Source organism: Staurois parvus, unplaced genomic scaffold (assembly GCF_062004578.1).
Source record: "Staurois parvus isolate SC_StPar_1 unplaced genomic scaffold, SC_StPar_1.0 ptg000195l, whole genome shotgun sequence".
Classification (NCBI taxonomy): domain Eukaryota; kingdom Metazoa; phylum Chordata; class Amphibia; order Anura; family Ranidae; genus Staurois; species Staurois parvus.
The window spans coordinates 11,664,624-11,688,811 of record NW_028317991.1 but is presented as its reverse complement, the minus strand read 5'-3'; the positions used below and the strand labels follow the sequence as shown (position 1 = coordinate 11,688,811).

The following is a 24,188-nucleotide window of genomic DNA, read 5'->3' as shown; positions in this document are numbered from 1 at the left end:
AACGAATCAACTGCTATGGATGGTGGATGATAGGTGGAATGACTCAACTACTATGGCTGTTGGATGATAGGTGGGACCACTCAACTACTATGGATGGTGGATGATAGGGGGGACCACTCAACTACTATGGATGGTGGATGATAGGGGGGACCACTCAACTACTATGGATGGTGGATGATAGGTGGGACCACTCAACTACTATGGATGGTGGATGATAGGGGGGACCACTCAACTACTATGGATGGTGGATAGGTGGGACCACTCAACTACTATGGATGGTGGATGATATGTGGGACCACTCGACTACTATGGATGGTGGATGATAGGGGGGACCACTCAACTACTATGGATGGTGGATGATAGGGGGGACCACTCAACTACTATGGATGGTGGATGATTGGTGGGACCACTCAACTACTATGGATGGTGGATGATAGGTGGGACCACTCAACTACTATGGATGGTGGATGATAGGTGGGACCACTCAACTACTATGGATGGTGGATGATAGGGGGGACCATTCAACTACTATGGATGGTGGATGATAGGTGGGACCATTCAACTACTATGGATGGTGGATGATAGGTGGGACCACTCAACTACTATGGATGGTGGATGATAGGTGGGACCACTCAACTACTATGGATGGTGGATGATAGGTGGGACCACTCAACTACGATGGATGGTGGATGATATGTGGGACCACTCAAACCCTTGTTACATCTTAGGGGGACTCTGCTGATTAAATACCCCAAACTGCAGAAAATTCCATCTCTGCCCAGCATCTTCAGCTATTGCATGTGGATTTGATTCTAACTATAAAGTTGCTACTTGCTGTGCATTTTGGTGAGGGCAACAATATCAGGATACTTAAATTGGCAGTACCTGTGCTGAGAGGAATGAAGGAAGATTGCAAGGAGATTCCAAAGCAGATACTATGATACGAGTCTATGGTGGATTATTTAGGTGCAAGAGGGCTGAGAATGAAAACAATGAGTTAAGATAACTAAAAGAGATGCTGTCTCCAACTACAAAAATACAAGGAAAATAACATAATAATAAAGTATTTTACATACTTACTTGCTTTGCTTTTCCTTTGCATTGTTTTTTTTATTCATGTGCAATGTGCCTTTGACCTTGCTAGAAAATTTCACTGCTCCAGGATAAATCTATTCCATAGTACAGTCCCCTCCCTCCTTACATGTCTTAGGCTTCTCCTCTTCTTTGAGTTTTTTTTTTTTTTGACTGTGCTGGCCCAGCTCATCTGCCCCTCCTGTCACCTACTAAGTTGGCAGTCTAAACAGCAGTTTCTATACTATTTCAGATGCTCTGTGTTGGAAGATCCCTCAAGTGTATTCTTGGCTGTACAAGGAGGGAGGTTTGTCAGAGAAAGAACTGGTGGATAACTTCAGCTGTGGATTAGGTGCCATGATCATTGCACAGAGGACCATGGCCCAGCAGATTCTAGTGGACATCCAGCAGGAAGAGGAGGCATGGTTGGTGGGAGGTCTAATCCAGAATACCTCAGGTAATTTCAGTAAAGAGACAGTCATTCTGGATAAACACAAATGTCTCTGTGCCAACAATGGTGGACACTAGGGTCAGTTTATAACAGCCAGTAAAATACATTTATTGTCCTATAATACTACAATATCACCATTAGCACACAGTAGTTAACATAAAAAAGCAGCAATGCAAACTTTGATGTAATTTGAATTCCATATTAAATGACAAAAGACACAAACAAGTGCCAAGGAAATTGCAAGTAAGTCGCATGACTTTGGGTTCACAGCAGTGTGAACTGAGCCTTATGGTCTGGCAGTGTGCCCCTTTCCTGCTGTCCTGGAGTTCCCCCACAGTGGTGTAATGCCAAGGCCCGGTTGCAAGTGCAACCCTTTCGACCTTGGTTGTTCTGCCAGTGGTGCGCACTATGCAGGCATAGGAGTTGATTTACTAAAACTGGAGAGTTCATAATCTGGTGCAGCTCTGCATGGAAACCAATCAGCTTCCAGTTTTTGTTCGTCAAAGCTTAAAGTGTTACTATATCCAGGACCCTGCATTCACTATATCCAGTCTCCCGCAGTACACAGAACATGGAAATGCAATTAATTTAGCAGTATATAGCAGTTGTAACTTCTATCAGTGTCCAGCTGGGCAGTGGTTAAAGCTTTTAGGAGGAGTTTTCATTCTGCTCTGACTGTCCTATGAGGCTGCATGACCCCCTGCCCCTCTGTCTGGACACTGCTGATTGGCCCTGTACTGATCACATGCACCTTCCCAAAGAAAAAAAGAAACTCTAGCCATACACACTAAACTGAGCATGTGCAGAGTGACTCCTAGAGCTCTGTACTATCAGCAGATGGATTGGGGAAAGTACAAAAGGGAGAGGATCAGAGAAGACAGGATCAAACAGTCTTTTTACACAATGTGGAGGATTAACCCCTTAGGTTTCCCAGTGTCTATGGCAAGTGTGCTTTACTGCATATACAGACTGATTTTACTGTTGTGGGTTTAGTAACACTTTAATTGAACAAGCTGAAGATAAAAGCTGATTGGCTACCATGCACAGCTGCACCAAACTGTGCAATCTCCAGTTTTAGTAAATCAACCCCATTGTGTAGTGTATTGTGGTGACATTTATTAAGGGCTCATGTACACTGCAGCTGATAAACTGACGTTCAGGAGCTGTTCAGCGTTTTTTTCAGCAGCCCCTGAACTCTCCCTAATGTTTTCCTATGTGTCCATGTACACATAGTCATTTACAGTGGTTTACAGTCAGTTGAGTTTGCAGTCGTTTTTTTGAACGCACCAAACTTGCATTCCGGAGTAGATTTTACCAGCGTTTCAAACGCTTGTAAACGCAGTGAACTGCGTTTACCCCCTGCCGTGAACTGCGTTTATAAGCGTTTTTTAACTGTTCCATATCCAGATGCTGTCCAGAGCCTTTTTTCATCATCGGAAATGCATGCAAAGCGTTTCCCATGTATTCAAATGGACCCGGTAAAACAGCGCAGTCAGTTCCAGGTTTTGCGTTAAGGAAAAAAATGGCAGAACGTGCCGCATTATGCTCATGATGGGATCCATAGTGAATACAACCAGAAAAGACAGGTCATCTCAACTCATACTGCTCTCTTTGCTTCTGCTTTCTCTATTTCTCTCAAAATGCCTAAAATAGTTAAGTATTTACTATTTTTCAGTCCATTCTGGGCATTTTGGAAGGTCTGCTGAGGTTATCGTTTAAAAACGCTTCTAAACGCAAACGCACTTAAATGCGGTATGCAAACACGGCTAAACTGACATTTTTTAACCTACGTTTTCCAGCAGTCAGTTTCCATTCTTCAGAAGAGTTTTCCCAATGCCCCGTGTACATGAACTCTTAGAATAGCACTACAATCCATTATAGCATAGTACAGTAATGTTCGGACCACACTGCTGTGCATACCACAATGGAAGGTCACATGGTGTTTGGGTACCATGAGACTCTGGAAATTCTGGGTGTTTAGGCCATTAGAGACTGCAGAGAGTCTCAGGGTCTATTTACGCTCAAGTGTTCTGTTGCTCTGCATTAATGCATTCATTAGCCAACGTATCACAACAGATTAAAAAAAAAAATACATGATCCCTTTTTATAAAACACAACTCACTGTATACATACAATGCCATGCATTGGGGTACTGCATGTTAGTGTGCCTTGCCACAAAGCAGAAGTTTGAATGGGGCATAAGTTAGACAGACCTGATCAGGGAGCAGGGGCGTATTGACCATTTGGAAACCCGGGCACAGTAGGGGGCCCCATGAGATGCCCCTGGTACCTTTTTCATAGGCTTTTTTGAGTTTGGACAAGGACACAGGGGCCCCATGAGTTGTCAGTCGGTCTCTGTCAGGGAGACTTCTAGGATTAGAACAATCAGAAAAGAAGCTCCTTATTAACCAACACCACAAAACTACAAATTCACTATTCCTTTCTCTGTTCAAAGCTATAATACATTTTGATTTAGATACATTTTGTGACATGGTTTCCACAGTTCCACTTGCTGATCTTTATTGTGATCATAATGTATTATAGATCCTTCTTATTTTATCATCACTTGTCAAATGTGTCATCTAAAATGCCAACAATTCCTTCTGTTTTATTTTCCAGACTTCTTGTGTGTCCGCATCAATCATCTTTTGGAAGCTTTGAAAATCAACACATTTCAGCTACTAAGAACTGTCATTTTGAAGAAAACACCTGCTAAGATCTCAAAGGCAGCTGTATTCATATCTAACACAGGTATGATTGATTCCTGTTCAAATTCCTTCTCCGGCAAAGTTTATTTTGGTTGAGTGGAGTAGGTTTAGAACCTTGGTCAGTTTATAAATGATGTGTCCCTGTTAAAGATATTTCTTCTCACCACCTTTTTTTTTTTTTTTGTTCTTTTGGGAGATTTTTCCTCACTTCCTTTTCTGTCTGACAGTCATTAAATAGACATGAAGTGAAGGAACTCTCAGAAGGTACTGAAAGTAGAGGAAGGCAAGTAGTTAGCATTTTCAAAGTACCGGTAATCTCAACAATAGAAACCTCCGGCTCCACATCATTCTGATGACTGGTTTCCGGAAAGCTCATCTTAAAATGTACTGGTATTAATATGTACTGTATAGTATAAGTCTAAACCTAAACAGAATAACGTAACTTCTAAAAAAGAAAAAGTACCTTTACTTCAAGTTTAAAAACAAAAAAACAAAAAACAACCTATGTGATCTGTAAAGCCTTCACTAAAGGACTGCATAGAAGCAGATCAAGATGGCGGCACTAATCACTGAAGCAATGTTTTGGGATTCCTATTGGTATTCTTACAGGGTCAGTGCAGAACATTACAACAATGTAACTGTGCTGTACTTGGCCAGCATGGGTGCCTTTGGGTCTTCCAGACATCAGTTCCAGTGTTGCAGAAACCCAGTTGGTTGCAAGGGCAGGAAGAGGTGGTTTCATAGAGAAATAAAGACTGTTTACAGAAAAAGAAGAGAGAATAGCCACATTTGATGTGTAGAAGAAACCCTACAGTTCCACATCTCAGTATGTTTTCTAGGAGATAGGTACTTCTGCCTCTATGATTTGGGTGGCTACCATGAGATGAATGGTGGGGGTCAATGTGTGGTCATGATTGGGGGTGGCCTGAATTGTCTCAACACCAAAGATGATAAATGTAGCTGTTTTGCTCTTCAGTTCCTGTTTTGTTAGGGTTTTGGGGTTGTATTTGATATGTGCAAAGAGAGATCACACAAATACTTATAAGGAAAACATTTATTACAAGTAATGACAGATACAGATAAAGATAAGGAAAATATAACAAGAATACTTAACTAAAGATGTTGTTTCCGTCTTGGGTCCCTCCATTATATGGCATGGCTGATGATCAGAACAGACGCATGCTTAACGCAAGCTCTGGGTCCAGACACATATTTCCAGTCTGGCTGTGTGTTATATACTGGACTTGTGTGTAAGCAATCGACAACCCACCCCCCATGCAAACAAAAAGGAGAGCAGTGGTCTGCCTTGTCCAAATAGTCACATTCCTTTGCTATTCAAGGTAATCAGATCTTTTCCTCCTATAACCCTTTAACCAAGGCTTGGAGGCATTCTTAACCTCTTCCCGTCTGGCCCATGTCGATAAGCAGCCAGATGGTAGCGCTGCCGATGCGGGTGGATGTCTCTAAACGTCCCCCAGCATCCATTGCCCGTGTGCGCTCCCTGGAAGTGCGCAGTACTGCGATCGGTGCACGGGACCTCTATGTGAGGTCCCGATTCATGTGATTGGCCATTCAGTGATCACATGAACAGTAGTAAACAAAATGTCACTTCCTGACATCATTGCTTACTACGTGTGAAATCTGTGAATGATGACAGAGGTCACATGGTACAAGGCTATTCACAACAGCCTTGTACTATGTGATAAGCTGTGACCAATCACAGCTCGTACAGTATTTCTCAATGGCTGCAGGAATGCAGCCAGAGAGAAGGAGAAACAATTGCTTTTACAGCCTTTATGGGTGTAAAAACAATCAGTGTAAAAAAAGTTAAAAAAATCTTCATCACCCCCCACAAGTAGTACAGTGTCACTATGGTGGCACTGTACTGCTAGGGTGACAATATGTTAATAAACAAAACAAAAAACAAATAATAAAAATAACAATGTAAAAAAAAAGTTTTGAAAAATTATTATTTTTGGTTATAAACTAATTTGGGTTATTTTTTTATTACTAAAAAGATAGATGAATACATTTTGGCCACGATTTATGAAGAATTTGTAAAATGTTAGAAAAACACTTTTTTTTCAAAATGTTTTGGACTTTTTCATTTATATAGCACAAAAAGAAAAATCCCAGTGGTGAATAAATACCCCCAAAATAAAGTTTTATCTGTCTCAAAAAAATGCTAAAAAATTCACATGGGTGCAGTGTTGCATGACAGCGTAATTGTCATTCAAAGCGCGACAGTACTGAAAGCTGAAAATTGGCCTGGACTGGAAGGGGGTGAAAGTGTCCGGACTTGAAGAGGTTAAACATTTGTGAGGCCAACATTAGTAAGGATGTATAAAATATACAATTTCCCCATCAGTTCCATAATTGCCTTACTCTTTCAGGTATGAAGCTGAAGATTTTGATTGACAATCTAAGGCAGATTGCCAGCAATACAAAGCTAGCCCTTGTTATCTCCAATAAGAGCGCTATAGAAGAGCTCCGGAAAGCTGTGGCTGCTGGGATTCCTACACGGGTAGGTGAATTTGAAGCTGACCTTCACTCATGAAAACCACTTCCTCTCCTCGGACTCCTCCCTTATGAGCAGTTGGATTTTTTTTTTCCTTTAACAATACCTTTTTAATTACTATAGTTTTTATGTCTGCCATCCTCACCTAAGAGAGGATAATGTATAGAAATCAGCGAGCGCTTATGATGGTAAAAAGCAACTATACACTAAGAGGAAACCACAAACCTTCAAAGTAAATATAAATATAAAATTGTGCAGCGCTGAGGTACTAGAATTAATACATAAGTAAAGTAAACTCAAGTATAAGTAAACTCAATGTATCAAATAAATAGACTCCAAAAAAATATATAAAACATTTATAGTCCCAAATAAAATGATGAAGACAGAGTATTAAGGTATGACCAAGGTGATTTGTGCTAATCCAGGTATGGTGTAATCCCACAATCCATGTGAGCGGCAAGCAAATAGTTAAAGTGCGCACTCACCGGATACGCATAGAATATACGCAGTATATGAATCAATGACGATCCGCCCGGAGTCCCTCTTAAGGATGGTATTGGAGATGACAGCCCAGGGTAGATGGTTACACGTCAAGGTAGGTGCTGCGTCTGGAGGATCCCTTTAAGGATACAGACGCAGCCTCTTCTGGGTAATGGAATGGTCACCACTGTGGGAGGGGGGGCTCTGGGGAGTTAAAAGCTCGCCAAAGACCAACAAAAGGAGATGCCCATAGTGTAGTATGTTAACAATCAAGTATATTTATTTTATTATTCAAGTATATTTATTTGGCAAATGGCATACCCCAACTGATGACGTACTCCTTGTACGAAACGTGTCTTGGAGGAAGCCTGCACGCCCTGACATTACGCCGCCGAATCAGGGAGGTCCGGCGGCCACCACACTTACACCAGCTGGTCAGTGCTCATAGCAGATTTTATAGCCGATTGTTGTATCCACATTAGGAATTTTGCCGCATGTATGTTTGCATTTTATCCTCATTTCATACATTAAATAAATATACTTGATTGTTAACATACTACACTATGGGCATCTCCTTTTGTTGCTCTTTGGCAAGCTTTTAACTCCCCAGAGCCCCCCTCCCCCAGTGGTGACCATTCCATTACCCAGAAGAGGCTGGGTCCGTATCCTTAAAGGGATCCTCCAGACACAGCACCTACCTTGACGTGTAACCATCTACCCCGGGCTGTCATCTCCAATACCATCCTTAAGAGGGACTCCGGGCGGATTGTCATTGATTCATATACTGTGCATATTCTATGCGTATCCGGTGAGTGCGTACTTTAACTATTTGCTTGCCGCTCACATGGATTGTGGGATTACACCATACCTGGATTAGCACAAGTCACCTTGGTCATACCTTAATACTCTATCTTCATCATTTTATTTGGGACTATATGTGTTTTATATATTTTTTTGGAGTCTATTTATTTGATACATTGAGTATGTGTGTATTAATTCTAGTACCTCAGCGCTGCACAATTTTATATATATAAGAGAGGATGATGTATGCTTTGCCAGCCATGAACTGTCTGCAGTGCGCAGAAAAATGCAGAGACTCGATGATGATGTCACTGGGTCCACAATAATAGAAATTCTGAAGGAACCCTCTGCACACTGTTATATACCCTTTCCAGCAAACTTTGCAATAAAAAATAGGGGGTTTTAGTTCACACATATTGCAATACATGTTTAGGCTGGCCAACTGCGTCAAAGTAATCCCTTTATGGCCAGTCCTACTCTGCTGTGCCAACACAAATATTACTGTGGACCATAAAATACCGAATTGTCTTGATTTTTTTTTAACTTGTATTGGTGAGAAAAGTCCAAAATAGAAAGTCTTTCCAGCTCTTGCAGAAACTCAAAAATGGATTTAATATTAATATCATAAAATTAGAAATAAAATATTGGAATACAGAATATTAGATAATGTCCAAAAAATATAGTTATTTTTGTGTGTATAATTGTGTGTGTGGGGTGTGAATCTGTGGGCTCCTTAGTCGAAGTTTCTTAAAAATGTCCTACTAAAAAGTCTTTTTTCTGCTCTATAAGGAGCAATTCAGCCCCCATCTTCTCCTAAAGTGGGCTGATTTTCTTTTCTGTTTCTTATAGTCCCACAATGATATTTGGTGACAGATGCATTGAATAAACCTTCAGTCTTGCGTCCCCTCCCCTAGGCCAGAGTCTGAAATTTAATCCTCAGGACCTCTAGAACTTTACTGACATTCCATCACTCAGGGGGGATGGAATGTGTTACGAATACATATATATATAACCTCCCAAAAGTATTCTTAATATAAAGTTATATCGTATATAAATATCCTAATCAAGAAATATTACAGTATAAATCTTGCTTAACATGTATGAAATAGAGTCTTACAATCCTCTTATTAGTGGAACTTTAGTTCCTACACACGGAGATGGGGGGGGGGGGAGGAAAGCTAGCTAGTCAATTCATGACCAATTACTACCATATGGTGCTAGAATATACAGAAAAAACAAGATGTATATCCACATATATACAGTATGTATTCACATAGACTATAAGGGGTTTATTTACTAAACCTGGTTGACTCAGAATCTTGTCCACTTCTGCATAAAAACCAATCAGCTTCCAGGTTTTATTGCTGAAGCCTAACTGAACATGCTAAGGTTAGAAGCTGATTGGCTACCATGCACAGGTGCCCAAGATTCTGAGTCAACCAGGTTTAGTAAATAAACCCCTAAAAGTCTGTTTATCTTACTTTTACCAATCTAGAACAAATAGAAATATAACAACTCAATTAATCTATTAAGATCCAACGCATTCATATGTTAATAATGTTAGTAAGCAGATATTAGGTGTTATGGAAGGCTTCTAACATGGACACATTACCAACATGGGGAAACAGACACAAAGTGGGGGAGAGCTACTAGGTTTAGGTCTGGCTACTGACCCACAATTCAACAAATAAGATATACCTTTTAATACAAAGTTTGCTAGAAAGGGTATATAGCAGTGTGCAGAGGGTTCCTTCAGAATTTCAAGTGTTAATATGTGCTTACACCCCTTTAGCACCTGATAAATGCTTGTACAAGATATTGGGATTTGAACTCAGGTATATCTTGTCTGTTGCACTGTGGGCCAGTAGCCAGACCTGAACCTAGTAGCTCTCCTCTACTTTGTGTCTGTTTTCCCCATATTGGCATTGTGTCGACAGTAGCATTTGTGTTGGCAGAGCAGGGTAGGACTGGCCATAGAGGGATTACTTTGCAGTTGGCCAGCTTAAACATGTATTGCAATATGTGTGAACTAAAAATTCCTATATTTCTTATTGCAAAGTTTGCTGGAAAGGGTATATAGCAGTATGCAGAGGGTTCCTTCAGAATCTCTAGTGTTAATAAGTAGTAACATCCAGGGTCGGTGCTACCACTAAGCAAACTAGGCAGCCGTCTAGGGCGCAGGCACGGCCAGGGCTGCCAATAGGGCAGTACAGCTGGCCCTGCTGTAACATTGGCTATAATTTTCCTGGGCCCCATCAGTTCACCAGAGGGGCCCAGGAGGCAAGGAGCAGAGACGGACTCTTTTTTTTAAATTTTGTGAGCAGGTGGCTGTGTTTTGCGATGCTGACCAGTGGTGGCCAACCGATGCTGCTCACAGCCTTTCATGTACGGAGTGCTTCTTTTACTGGCGGATTAATTATCCCTTCCCCTGCTGAGGAGGGTGGAAGGCGAAGCTGTAGCCCGGCGGCAGGAGGTGATTCAACAGAGAGGTGGCTGAGGGCACAGGCAGCAATGGGAACTCGATGCAAAGGCAAGCTCACAATTTCTGTTTTCTGATGCACAGAGATACAGCCATATGCTATATACAGACAGACATACAGAACTTTCAGTACTGTGTGATGATCATCATGATAATGATGAGATGAAACTGTCTCCTGCAAACTTCAGCCAATTGGTGAAGAAGAGGTATCCAGTCAATGAGGTGCCGCAAAAGCCGTGCTGTGCGCAACATCACTTCCTCCCAGCTTCCAAGTCAGTTTGCATGCAGAGCTAACAATGACAAGGATTGACTCTGTGTGGAGTATTGTTTTGAAGTTTTATTTTTTTTTGGGGGGGGGGGGTGCACGTAGCTGGTCTTGCCTAGGGTGCAAAATAGTCTAGCACCGGCCCTTGTTATACCCCTTTAGCACCTGATAGATACATGAATGTACAAGCTATTGGGATTTGGGCTCAGGTACAGTATTGACAAAAGTATTGGGACACCCCTCCAAATAATTGAATTCAGGTGTTCCAATCACCTCCATGGCCACAGGTGTATAAAATCAAGAAATTTCCCTGGTACTAAATATTCCACAGTCAACTGTGAGTGGTATTATAACAAAGTGGAAGCAACTTGGAACTGGGTTTCTATGGCCAAGCAGCTGCATCCAAACCAGTTCCAGTGAAGGGAACTCTTAAGGCGTCAGCATACCAAAACATTTTGGACAATTTCATGCTCCAAACTTTGTGGGAACAACTTGCGGATGGCCCCTTCCTGTTCCAACATAACTGCGCACCAGTGCACAAAGCAAGGTCCATAAAGCTTGCACAGAGCCCTGACTACAACCCGATAGAACACCTTTGGGATGAATTAGAGCAGAGACTGTGAGCCAGGCCTTCTCATCCGACATCAGTGCCTGACCTCACAAATGCGCTTCTGGAAGAATGGTCAAACATTCCCATAGACACACTCCTAAACCTTGTGGACGGCCTTCCCAGAAGAGTTGAAGCCGTTTTAGCTGCAAAGGGTGGGCCAACTCAATATTGAACTCTATGTACTAAGACTGGGATGCCATTAAAGTTCATGTGCATGCAAAGGCAGGTGTCCCAATACTTTTGGCAATATAGTGTAGATCTTGTTAGGGTCTAAAATAAGATATGAAATGAAAACAGAAAGCTTTTATTTTAAAATGTTATTAGCATGTGGATTGAGAGGATAAAAGGAACCAGAGAAGGCAAAATATACACAGATTAAACTTCAGTTTTAGGTTAGTGTTTTTTCTGTCCAATTTTATAGGGTGCACTTACTTCTCAACCAAAATGTTGATATATTCCCGCTTGGTATTTTTGGTGCTTGTATTTTTACGCCTAGGTGATTGACCATACTCTGTTCACATGTCATTCTGATTTTGAGAATACGATATGCAAAGTTCTGGATGAGTTCTCAATTGATGTGATCTGCCTGGCTGGCTTTGGACGAATGTTGTCAGAACACTTCCTTGCGAAGTGGAAAGGTACAGAATGAAACTATTGTACTAAAATTTATAAAGGGGAAATAACATACAAAAAATTACATTTCAAATTGGAATAATAACCCCTCCAAAATTTCAAGTAAATGTGAAATAATGGAAAGTATAAGGCAGATTTCAGGGTCAAGTTAAATGCTAAGAAATCAACAAAACATAACTAAAGCAATAGCAACAAGAAAGTATCTTCCCTAAGCTGGCCTTACACCTGTAGAATTTCATTTAAACATTTCGATGAGAAAGTTTAAAAATTGCTCATCTGACCTCTCAATGGTGCCTTCATGGACTCAAACAAAAAGTTGCTTGAAATTAGTTAAGTACCATGTCAATCTCTTGATTTTCGCAGGAAAGATTTCACAAGTTTATGCGTACAAGACTAGTTACTATTTTCTCGTCCAGGAACCAATTCAATAATTAGAAATTCATTTGTTCCCAAAACATTCTGAAAATGACAGTTTTCTAACACAATTCTGCGAGTGTAAGGCCAACATTAGATCATCTTTGTCTTGTGAAGCTGATCAGGATTCAGAAGCCTCATAGAAATGTAGAAAATTATAATTCCATTAATGTTATGTAAACCCTGCACAGTAATAGGTTTTAGAGTTCACAGGTGTAATGAAACACAGAATGTAACACAAAGTGTGGTTTAACATGTATAGGGTAAATAAACCAGATCAATAAACTTGTACATTACCAATGAGGTAGTCTAATCTAATATTTCTTGGTCAGGAAAAATTCTGAAGCTCCATACACAACCTTTCCCATCACAGAAAGTAGAAGGAGCTTCTGGGAAGGCAATGGCATTATACAGCTGTAGTGTCTCTTTCCTGCTGGTGAGTATTTTATATTTCATTAGTGCTGCCTTTGGACTTCAGAAGAATTAATATTTTTATTTCATTATTTTAACTCAATAATGTTGATCAGCTAAATGTCTTTTTACAAAGTGTGTAACTTTCTTTTGTTTTTACTGTATATACAGAAGAGGTCATATATGTTCCTAATGTAAGCACATCTGTATAGTTTGCTTCTTTTCTAAAGAAAGTCTATGGTTAATAGCTGCCCACAGACTTCAAATTCCCACTGTGGGCTGCTGTAAAATTGACCTATGTAGTATGCAGCCCCTGGTCCTCCAATACTTATTTTGCATGAGGGTGATAAAGAAGGTGAAATATTTTTCTTATACATCATAGGACACAGAGTACTTCGTATTCATGACTACTTAGATTATGCTGGAACCTAAAGGAATGACACTGGCCAAAAAGGCAAGAATCCCCCCTACCACTTCCACCAAGCCTTATTTTGTGCTAGTGTTTGAATGTGATGGGCATGCTTACCTGGCTCTCTCTAAAGATCTTTTAGTTGGGTTCTGTTACCGTTACGGCTGGCTCCTTCCTTACACCCCTGATGGGGCAGAGGTAAACCTTAACATGGTCAATGACTATGAACAATAGGCCAATAGGGACTTTACCCAGACCCCCTACTCAAGACCAAGGACGGCTTGTAATGCCTTCGGGCCGGCATTGGATCCTGCAGTCAGTGAGCTCTAGTGTACCTTGTGACCTTGCTGGCAGGGTACTCTGCAGGTCAGGGGCAGTGAGCCCCCTTGAGGGGAGTCAAGTCCCTGTTAGGCCCCCTGCGGTGCACCTGCTGTGATACAGCAGGAATAGTGGATATGAATGTGGATGCGAGAGACCAGAAAATCCTTACTTTCAATGAAGTGGAAGGTCTTGAAGATAAATGCCAGCTTGTTGGGCTGTGGAGGTGTTCTTGAAAACCTCTCGGTTCAGGGAACATGGTTGCCAGAGAAGCAGACATTGCCGAGCAACAGCCTGGAACTATGGCCAATTCCACTAGCTCTCCTACACTGGTCTGTCTACATTCTTGTCAGAGTGCAGTTGGATAATGACATGGCTGTTACATACATCAACCTTCAAGGAGGGACAAGAAGTCATGCTGCTCATGAAGAAATTAACCTACTTTTGTCTTGGCCTGAATTTCACATTCTAACCTTCTCCACTGTGCATAATCCCAACATGGAAAGGCAGGCAGATTTTCTCAGCAGTCAGAAGCTGAGTCTGGGAGAATGGGCTCTTCACCCAGTGTTGGGGAAGAAATCTGAGAAATCCTGGCAAATGCGCCAATGCACAATATGGCTGCTCTAATTTGCGCAACAACGGGCACATGCACATGGCATGCAGTGGCGCACGCAAGGCGCGATAGTTGCTGACGCCCAATGGCCTTTATAAGGACTGCAGCTCCTTTCAGTAATTGCTGGATTATCGTCAGCCTTCTATTCCTATGTGAGTTACTCTGCCTGATTATCCATTACCGACCCAACTTGCTACTCTGATCTGGTCCTGACTGATGTCCTGTGTATGACTCTGGCTTGCTCCTGACTATGCCTCTGCCTCCATTCCAATTTATAGCCTGTGCTTGACTCCTGGCTCTGGCTTCTGACTACGCTTCCTGCTCTGTCAAGATCTGCCAGTCTTCTAGAGGCATCTGCTGTATCCTCTCTGCCCATGGGTGTTGTCTTATTTGGAACCACCAGGCAAACACATCATTGGCAACCTGTGCTTCTGTGGACACTACCCCTTATGTTACCACCTCCAGGGGTAGTTTGCACTTACCCATAAGGGGTGCCCTCTTGTCACCTCAGCCTCCGGTCAGGTACGTGACATCCAGAAGTGTTTCCAGAGTTTTGTCTGTAGTTGAGGGGGAGATATTTGTGGACCTCTTGGCATCCAGATTCAGGAGAACTGGACAGATTTATATCCCACATCAGCTAGCCCCAGGCATTCACAGTAGACACCCTAGTGACTCCTTGGGATCCGTTTTCTTTGGTCTACACCTTCCTCCACTGCAGCTTCTTCACCTGTTAAGCAAGATGAAAGGGGGGGGGGGGGGGGGGGAGGCATTCCAGTGATTCTGATAGCACTTGCCTGGACAATTGTGCTATATAATCCTCAAATCTCTCAGCAGATTCCATCGGTTTTGCGTCTAGAATTTTGGCATGTTGGCTTTATTTTTTTTTTCTGTTGTCCATGCCTCATGTTCAGTGCTTTGGGACATCCCAAGTAGTCATGAATATTGACTGCTCTGTGCCTTGTGATACAGGATTAAGAAATTATAAATTTTTCATTTTGTAGGGATACATCACAAGACAGAGATCCCTCTCCTGTTGTCTACAAGAGGACAAAACTAAGGCTTAGCTGAGCTGGCAGAGGTTATACCTGGATGGTGTCCATTCACTTGAAGGTGAATCCTAATATCTTATCCTCGCTCACCCAGGCCACATTGCAAGATCATTCCCCCCGAAGCAGTTTTCTTTTCCACTCCTCTTGTTGCAGACTCTCCACTGATAATGCCAGAACAGCAGTCTTGCATTGTATACAAAGGATGACAAGGTCCTGCCTACATCCTGGGAAGTTGAAGAGCAGGGACAAGTAATGGCTGCCAGTGGAGCTAGAAATTAGATATTTGTAGTTATTTGACAAAATAAGCATTTAAGTCATGCCGTGAAGAGAGCAGGATTACTGCAGGTGTAAATTTTAAAGCAGCCTGGAAGTTGGGCTTTAACGCATCTGTGAATTCCATAAATTTGCTGGGATGGCTTGGCCATCCTAACAAGCCAATTTCTATGGAGAGTAAATCTGATTTTACTTAAAGTCCATATGTCGTATACACAGGGTGGCAGCTCCTCTCCTGGACCTACAGTCTTACAAGAGACAATCCATGCAGAGCCAGAAGTCCCGGTCAATGAGCAAGTGGAAGAAGCTGAACCAAGAGTTGTAGCCAAAGCCCTACATCTAGTGTCCAGTGGAATATTAGACTTAGGAGTCGACAACCACATATCTTGGAAGAAGACTGAGGACTGAACACAGGGCTGTACTGTGTTAGTGCAATCTAGTAGAAGACATTGTTCTAATGCACCAACAAGATTTGAGTTATAGCAGGGCCTCTGCAAATTAATTTTACTGCGGTTTGGGTTTCTGTTTAAATACATGCCAAGCGAGAGCACCAACACTTTGCTTATCCACCCTGGAAAGGGGCAATTTGTGGAAATGTTTCTACTGTCTGTCTATATCAATCCTGGCAGCAGATAGCAACAAATCAGGAAGTGGAGCCGTAAGACATGGTTCTTTTTGAATGTACGCTACACAGGGCATGTACCATGCAGTGAGTGTGTATATTATATATATATATATATATATAAATTAATGTGAGTTAGGGACCTTAGATTGTACGCCCCTTGAGGGTTAGGGACTGATGTGAATGTACAATATATATGTGTAAAGCACTGTGTAAATTGACGGCGCTATATAAGTACCTGAAATAATTAAATAAAAGGTGTCATGATCCCAATACTAAATTGGCTTCACTGCATCAGTTTTGGACTTCGCATATCAAAACATATTACAAACAAAACCACAAGAAATTTAAAAAAAATATATGACAGACAAGAATGTACCAAACCTCGTATATACAATTTTATTATCACAGGCTTACAAAACGTATGTAAATATTACAAACAGCAAAATATGTATTGTACAAGAATGACACGGATTGTTCTATTTTATGGAAACTTTTGCCAACTTCCTATTCTAAAAATGCTAGCTGCTTGGTTGTCATGCTCATCCTTTTGATTCAGTATTTTGGGCCCCAGAACTATATAGATAAGGGCTTAGAATTTTCCTGATTAGCAATTTCCTGATCTGCTTGTATGTTACAGGTCTTGGACTCTGTGATTAAGGCTGCTTTCACACTGATCTATTTTGGTGCATCCTTCAAAAAAAAAAAAAAAAAAGTGGAAGAAATCTGCATCCCTTTAAATCCTATATAGATATTCACACTCATCCATTGCCCTTCAGTTGCAGTTTAAAAAAAAAAAACCATGTTGCCGCATTTTTGGTGTACGTTTGTTCTGCAAAAATAAAAAAAAAGCATCCCTCCCTTGAAACAAATAGAAACTACAACACAAATGCATGAAAAACAACTCACCTGTGGGAAGTTCTCAAGCCCCGGTTTACAGAATCGCATGACAATGGAAATAACATTATGTTCAATGGTGCCCTTAGAAGTCCACCAGGAACCTTTTCCAAAATTGCACTGTGCGGAGTTGATTCGGTGAGAGAATATAGAAGTCCATGGGGCTGAAACAGCACTGAAGTTGCAATGGCATAGATAAGAAGCATTCCTATACATCTTTGAAGGATTCAGTGTGGTTTTTTTTTTTTTGTTGTTGTTTTTTTTAAAAAACTCTCACCTTCCCCTCCCTGGTCATCCATCTATGGATTTTGATACAACTGCAATTTTTGAGCCTTCCTTCAATTGATTGACCAACCCTTCCTTTGATCTATCAAAGAAAGAATTACTGGATCAATCGGTTGAAGGAAGGATCGATCAATCAAAACGAAGGAAGGATTGATTGATAAAAAAGGATCGATTGATAAAAGGAAGGATCAAAACCTCAGCTTTAGGCAAGGATGAGGGAGGAGAGGTGAGGGTTCCTTTTTTTTTTTTTTTTTTAAGCCATCAAACTCGCATAGGAATGTTTCTCATCTATGCCGATGAGTCTATGGGGCTGAAATCGAGACACAGAAGTCTATGGGGCTGAAATCGAGACACAGAAGTCTATGGGGCTGAAATCGTGTTGAAGTCTAAATAGAATGCGATTCCCTGGTCATGCGATTCTGTGAACCTAGGCTTGAGAACATCTAACGTGGCACTGAAGTCTCATCAATGTCGCAGCAATAGTTGCACTGGAAATCGCATTAGAGTAGTGTAACGTGATATGGGAAAAATGCAAACACGGCAAAAAAGGCATCAAAAACGCATAATGTGGTGAATTTTAACGCGATGCGGCAAAAACGCACGTGTTTTTCATACAGTGCAGTGTGAAAGTAGCCTGAAGCCTTAGAATTGGTGTTAAGGCTAGGCAACCAGTACTTGAAGCACAAAACAAAAATGTGTTCAATGCCTTACAGTTTGCCTTCATAGAAAAGACCTGTGCCCTGCCAGCAGTTGCAGGGAAGTCCTTGCTCTACTGGGAGAGGACAGGCTTTTCCTGTGCGGGGTTTTTTTTTTTTTTTTCTTCAAAAAGTATCCAAATCAGCAGTGAGCATGAGCTTTTCTGAAACACAGAGCGATAGGCCAAACTCATCCCACCCTGCAGCTGATGGCAGGTTACAGGCTTTTCTACTCAGCATGAAGCAGCATTAGAAAGAAAAACCTGTAAGACATTAAATACCATTTGTTTTGTTGCACCTGGAATGTATTTAGATGATCTAACCTGAAGGTTCAATAGGACTTCAGCAGAAAGAATTCAGCAGTGGCCCTCATAGTTCCCTTTAGAAAGGTTTCCTGTAATGTGACACTTGGTGCACAGAGGGTCAGTGTGGGATAAACGAGTAGTGAGTTCTGTCTTGCCTGCCTTTGCCATGGAAAAGATGAGCATTTTGGGAAAAATATAGAATCTGTATATCTCAATGGTGATTACCTATCCTACAATGGAATGTAGAAAAACCTTTCAAGAAGCATCCATGCAACAGGATTTTAAAGGAGTGGCTGAGAACACAGTTGCCGAATAGGTCCTTAATGAGCGGGTGCAGTGTAATGTATCTTTCAGCTTTAATATAGAAGTGTGTCCCTGTGTGGACAGGAAATATTAGCACATCAATTCTAAAGCTGAAATATACACAGGGGGTCAGATTATGAAAAAAAAAAAAAAAAAAGAATAAAAGAACAAGATGGACAAAACTTATGTGCAAACAGTTTGGGAATTTACTTTTTGAAGCAACTAAAACGCTTTCAATCAAAATTGACCACGTTTAATCCTTATACTGCTAGCATTCAGAAATATGGTATATTATACTTATTTAAATTTTTTTTCCCCCAAATGCTTCCTGGTTTCTGGCCTAGGCCAATATTATGTCATACATCCCGGGAGTTTTCATGGGCATTTTTTCTTTCATGGAGGGGCTCTCTCAGTCAAGCACACCCTCCTGCCTGCATGCCTGAGCCAAGGGCAGATGGATTATAGGAAGTTACTGCTACATGAATCATTGCCCCTACTCAAGATGGATGCGGCAAGAATGCTAGGGGGCGTTTTTATCAACAAAATAAAAGAATGGAAATATAAATGGCTGGCCGAGTTTACCTTGAAAATGAAAAATGAATAAGGAGTTTTTGGTTTGTGCTGCTCAGATACAGTTTAGATCCACTTTAATCTAGCCTGGAAAAAGTTGGCAGGCTTTTAGGCTGATCTACAGTCTTTTACAACCAAGATCCTGGAACAAGAATGCAAATGGACTTCTGACTTTATCCTGCATGTTTGTTCTGGATTGCAAAATGCAGAAGATTCTGAAACTATAGACAGGCAGGTAACTAGTATTCCTAGAAGCAGGTCAGAATTGACAGACACTGGATTTCTCACGGTACAGGTTTCCTTAAATCAAATTGGTTGGATGGGCAGCAAGGACACTTTCTTTGCTCCAATTTTCAATTGAGCTCCAATGACTGGGAGGGCTATTTCAAGTATGGTCACCTGAATGGATGGCGGTCAGTGGTGTACTTTGTACACTGCATAATCTTACATACCCGGATTATTCACAGCAACCAATCAGATTACTGCAGTCAGCTCATTAAGAACAGATGTGGGTTTGGTTGCTGCTGTCACAGTGTTTGGCATTCCTTCACTAGAAGGCTGAGGGTATCTAGTTTTTGTTGCCAGGAGTCCTGTCCCAGAAGATTTTACCATCTGTTCCCAGCTTCACCACCCCACTAGCCACAAGCTGCAAGGCCGCAGGAAAAGCTCTGTGCTCGGCCTTCTTAACCTTTTCAGACAAAGTCTCTTCCGTGTCCCCAAACTCCACCGGAACAGCCTCTTGAAAGATGATGGCCCCGGCATCAACCTCCTCCTGCAAAACAGTCACAACACATATAGTAGCAGATTCATAAGAACTGTACATATGGAAGCACACATGCCATCCACCTTTATGACCAGCTTTTATGTTGAACTCAGATGAAGGCCTTGTTCACATGGGCGCTAAGTCCATAAGTCATGAACAGGTAGTTTGTGTGCCACTAGGCCAAGACGCCAGGAGGCCACACATTTGCGTTCGGCCGGCACCAAGGAGGTTAAAGCGACAGTGTAAAAATAAAAAATATTAAGTACCCCCATCCCCTGTGTGAAGGCATACACGCCCGTCAGACCGACACACGCAACCAGAGCTAGTCCCCCACACATGTGAGGGTATCGCAGTGACGATTATGGGCAGCAATTCCAGCACCTGACCTCCTCTGTAAATATAAAGTGGTAACCTATATAGGCTTTTAAAGCGTCACCTTTGGATAGTAAAATTTACAGCGTTTGTCGCCGTTGTACGGGCGCAATTTTAAAGAGTGACATATTTGGTATCTAGTTACTCGGTGTAACATCATCTTTTATATTTTACCAAAAAAATTGGGCTATATATTTTGTTTGTGTTACAAATTTTAAAAGTATTGTATTTTTGCCTCAAAAAATTGCGTTTGAAAAATGCTGCGCAAATACCGTGCGACAAATTTCAAAACCCACCAATTTATTCTCTACAGCCTCTGCTTAAAAAAAATAAATTAAATAAAATACAGCGGGTAAAATAAGTGTTAAACACGTCACCATTTTTCTCAGTAAATAGATTATTAAACGTGCTATGAACATTTTTCACCATGTCGGTAACAACCCATGCAATCCACACATACAAAGAAACCAAAACAGATACGTTCAGAAATTAAGTTATGTGTCATAAAATAGAAGGACACAGGGAAAGTATTTAGCACGCCAACTGAAAATTATTTAAAATTTCGGACAAAATCCTTTGTTGGTAATGACAGCTTCAAGACGCCTCCTGTATGGAGAAACTAGTCGCATGCATTGCTCAGGTGTGATTTTGGCCCATTCTTCCACACAGTCTTCAAATCTTGAAGGTTCCGTGGGCCTCTTCTATGAACTCTGATCGTTACTCTGATTGGGTGGGCCATTCTAGCAGCTTTATTTTCTTTCTTTGAAACCAACTGAGAGTTTCCTTGGCTTTGTGTTTGGGAACATTGTCTTGCTGAAATGTCCACCCTCCTTTCATCTTCATCATCCTGGTAGACGGCAGATTTTTTTTATCAAGAATGTCTTGGTACATTTTTCCATTCATCCTTCCGTGACATGAAGTTTGCCAGTACCGTATGCTGAAAAACAGCCCCACACCAGGATGTTCCCACCTCCATGCCTCACCGTTGTTATGGTGTTTTTGGGGTGACATGCAGTGCCATTTGACCTCCCAAACATGATGTGTATTATGGCATCCATAGAGTCCAATTTTGGTCCCATCTGACCAGACTATATTCTCCTAGTATTTCACAGGTTTGTCAAAATGTTGTGCAGCAAACTTTAAACAAGCTTCAACATGCTTTTCCTTCAGCAATGGAGTCTTGTGTGGTGAGCGTGCATACAGGCCATAGCGATGAGTGCATTACTTATTGCTTTCTGTGCAACAATTGTACCTGCTAATTCCAGGTCATTCTTAAGCTCTCCACAAGTGGTCCTTGGCTCTTGGACAACTCTTCTGATAATTCTTTTCACTCCTCTGTCAGAAATTTTGCAAGAAGCACCTGGTCGTGGCCGGTTTATGGTGAAATGATGATCTTTCCGCTTCCGGATTATGGCCCCAACAGTGCTCACTGGAACATTCAGAAGTTTAGAAATCCTTCTGTAACCAATGCCATCAGTATGTTTTGCAACAATAAGGTTGCAAAAGTCTTGAGAGCTCTTTGCTTTTACCCATCATGAGATGTTTATGTGACACCTTGGTAATGGAGACACCTTTTTATAGGCCATCAGTTGAGACTGAACCAGCTTATATTAATTTGCACTGACAAGAGGCAAGATTGCCTTCTAATTACTGATAGATTTCAGCTGGTGTCTTGGCTTTCCATGCCTTTTTGCACCTCCCTTTCTTTATGTGTTCAATACTTTCTCCCTGCGTCATTCAATTTTATTACACAACTTAATTTCTAAAATTATTTTTGGTTTCTTTGCATGTATAGATTGCATGGGTTGTTACTGATATGTGGTGAAAATTTCATGTCAAAAGCACCTTTAAAATGACATGTTTAACCACTTGCCTACCGGGCACTTATACCCCCTTCTTTACCAGGCCAATTTTCAGCTTTCAGCGCTGTCGCACTTTGATTGACAATTGCGCGGTCATGCAAGATTGTACCCATATGAAGCTTTTATCATTTTTTTCTCACAAATAGAGCTCTCTTTTGGTGGTATTTAATCGCCGCTGGGCACTTTGCACTTTTTTGTTTATAGCGCAAAAAGTAAACAATTTGGGAAAAAAAAAAAAAAAAGTTTCTTTGTTTCTATTAAAAAGTTTTTCAAACAGGTAATTTTTCTCCTTCACTGATGTGCGTTGAGGCAGCACTGATGGGCACCAATAGGCAGCACTGATAAGAAGCACTGATGGGCAGCACTGATAAGCAGCACTAATGAGATGGCACGGATAGGTGGCACGGATAGACAGCACTGATAGGTGGCACTGACTAGCATCACTGCTAGGCATTGACTGGCGCAACTGCTGGGCTGCACTGATGGGCACAGGTGGGCGGAACTAGTGGTTGGCACTGCTGGGCACCGATCATCAGGGCACCGATTGGTGCTGATCCCTGCTCTGACAGCTGCCGGTTCTCGGCAGTACTTTCCTCACGCTCTGACAGTGTGAGGAAAGTGCAGCCGAGAACCGGCAATTGCATTTCCCGATGATCAGCGTGTCATTGGACACGGATGATCACGTGGTAAAAGGCCGCTGTGATTGGCCTTTTACCACATCACGTGATCAGCTGTGTCCATAGGACACAGCTATCACAGAGATCTCCGGGGGCGTGCAGGAGAGCGTGTTCTGGGGACGACGTCATATGACGCCCTCCCAGAACTGGCCGGCCGCAGTGTAGCCATCCTTCGGCTATCTGCGGTTGGCAAGTAGTTAATAGTGATTTTACCCGCTGTATATACTGTTTAGGGATTCTAACAAATTTTCTAGCAAAAAATACTGATTGTTACATGTAAACAAAGTGCCAAAAAAGGCCAGTTCTTCAAGTGGATATGTACCTGGGGCTGGCACAGTGATCATGGTTGCAATGCTCTGCAGGAATGCAAAAATGTATTAAACACACATTTTTTATTGTATTAACGTGGGTGCATTTATTACATTTTTGCAAAAGGTGGGACTAGGATTGTAATGACCATAGCTGCACTAGAGAAGCTGGCTCTATGGGCAATGCTCCAGGGTTACGCTCTTACTTTTACCTACCAAACAGCACTTTTTTTTTTTGTTACAAAGATGACAATAATGGTTCATGTAACTACAACAAAAACAAGGAGAACAATGAGTCCACAGGGAATCAGCAGAGCTAGACACTTACTGCCACAAAATGAACCGTACATCCAGTGACTCGTACTCCTGCTTCCAAAACCAGCTTGTGTGCATGGGCTCCTTTAAATGATGGTAGCAGCGATGGGTGGACATTAAGAATCTTCCCTGCAGAGTCATAGAACAGACTTCTATTACTGACAGAATTTATAGGTAACAGTTGCCATAATGCCTTACTAGAGAGAACACACACACACACACTAAAAAGTCTACACACCCGTTAAAAATGTCAGGTTTCTGTGATGTAAAAAAAAAATGAGACAAAGATAAATCATTTCAGAACGGTTTCCACCTTTAATGTGACCTATAAACTGTACAACTCAGTTGAACAACAAACTGAAATCTTTTAGGTGGAGGGAAGTAAAAATAATAAACTAAAATAATATGGTTGCATAAGTGTGCACGCCCTTAAATAATACTTTGTTGAAACCTTTTGGTTTGATTCCAGCACTCAGTCTTTTTGGATATGAGTCTATCAGCATGGTACATTTCCCACTCTTCCTTGCAAAAACACTCCGAATCTGTCAGATTGCGAGGGAATCTCCTGTGCACAGCCCTCTTCAGATCACCACACAGATTTTCAATTGGATTCAGGTCTGGGCTCTGGTTGGGTCATTCCAAAACTTGAATCTTCTTCTGGTGAAGCCATTCCTTTGTTGATTTGGATGTATGCCTTGGGTTGTTGTCATG

The 24,188-nt window shown here is 41.5% G+C and overlaps 2 protein-coding genes across 2 annotated transcripts in view; one reads left to right on the top strand and one right to left on the bottom strand.

Moving 5' to 3' along the window:
• Nucleotides 1-16,309, top strand: part of LOC149461714 (trifunctional purine biosynthetic protein adenosine-3-like) — a 37,990-nt gene extending 21,681 nt beyond the window's left edge. The window contains exons 11-16 of the mRNA XM_089677976.1: nucleotides 1,325-1,528; nucleotides 4,142-4,273; nucleotides 6,624-6,754; nucleotides 11,880-12,021; nucleotides 12,763-12,866; nucleotides 15,723-16,309. Coding sequence (XP_089534102.1) covers nucleotides 1,325-1,528; nucleotides 4,142-4,273; nucleotides 6,624-6,754; nucleotides 11,880-12,021; nucleotides 12,763-12,866; nucleotides 15,723-15,911 — 902 coding nt within the window. The 3' untranslated portion in view covers nucleotides 15,912-16,309. The remainder of the gene's footprint in view (nucleotides 1-1,324; nucleotides 1,529-4,141; nucleotides 4,274-6,623; nucleotides 6,755-11,879; nucleotides 12,022-12,762; nucleotides 12,867-15,722) is intronic.
• A 192-nt stretch (nucleotides 16,310-16,501) lies between these two features.
• The window catches only part of GART (phosphoribosylglycinamide formyltransferase, phosphoribosylglycinamide synthetase, phosphoribosylaminoimidazole synthetase), a 58,362-nt gene continuing 50,675 nt past the window's right edge, over nucleotides 16,502-24,188 (bottom strand). Inside the window, exons 21-22 of the mRNA XM_089677965.1 lie at nucleotides 23,491-23,606; nucleotides 16,502-19,952 (exon numbers count right to left, since the gene is read on the bottom strand). Of these exons, the coding sequence (XP_089534091.1) occupies nucleotides 19,749-19,952; nucleotides 23,491-23,606 (320 nt within the window). The 3' untranslated portion in view covers nucleotides 16,502-19,748. The remainder of the gene's footprint in view (nucleotides 19,953-23,490; nucleotides 23,607-24,188) is intronic.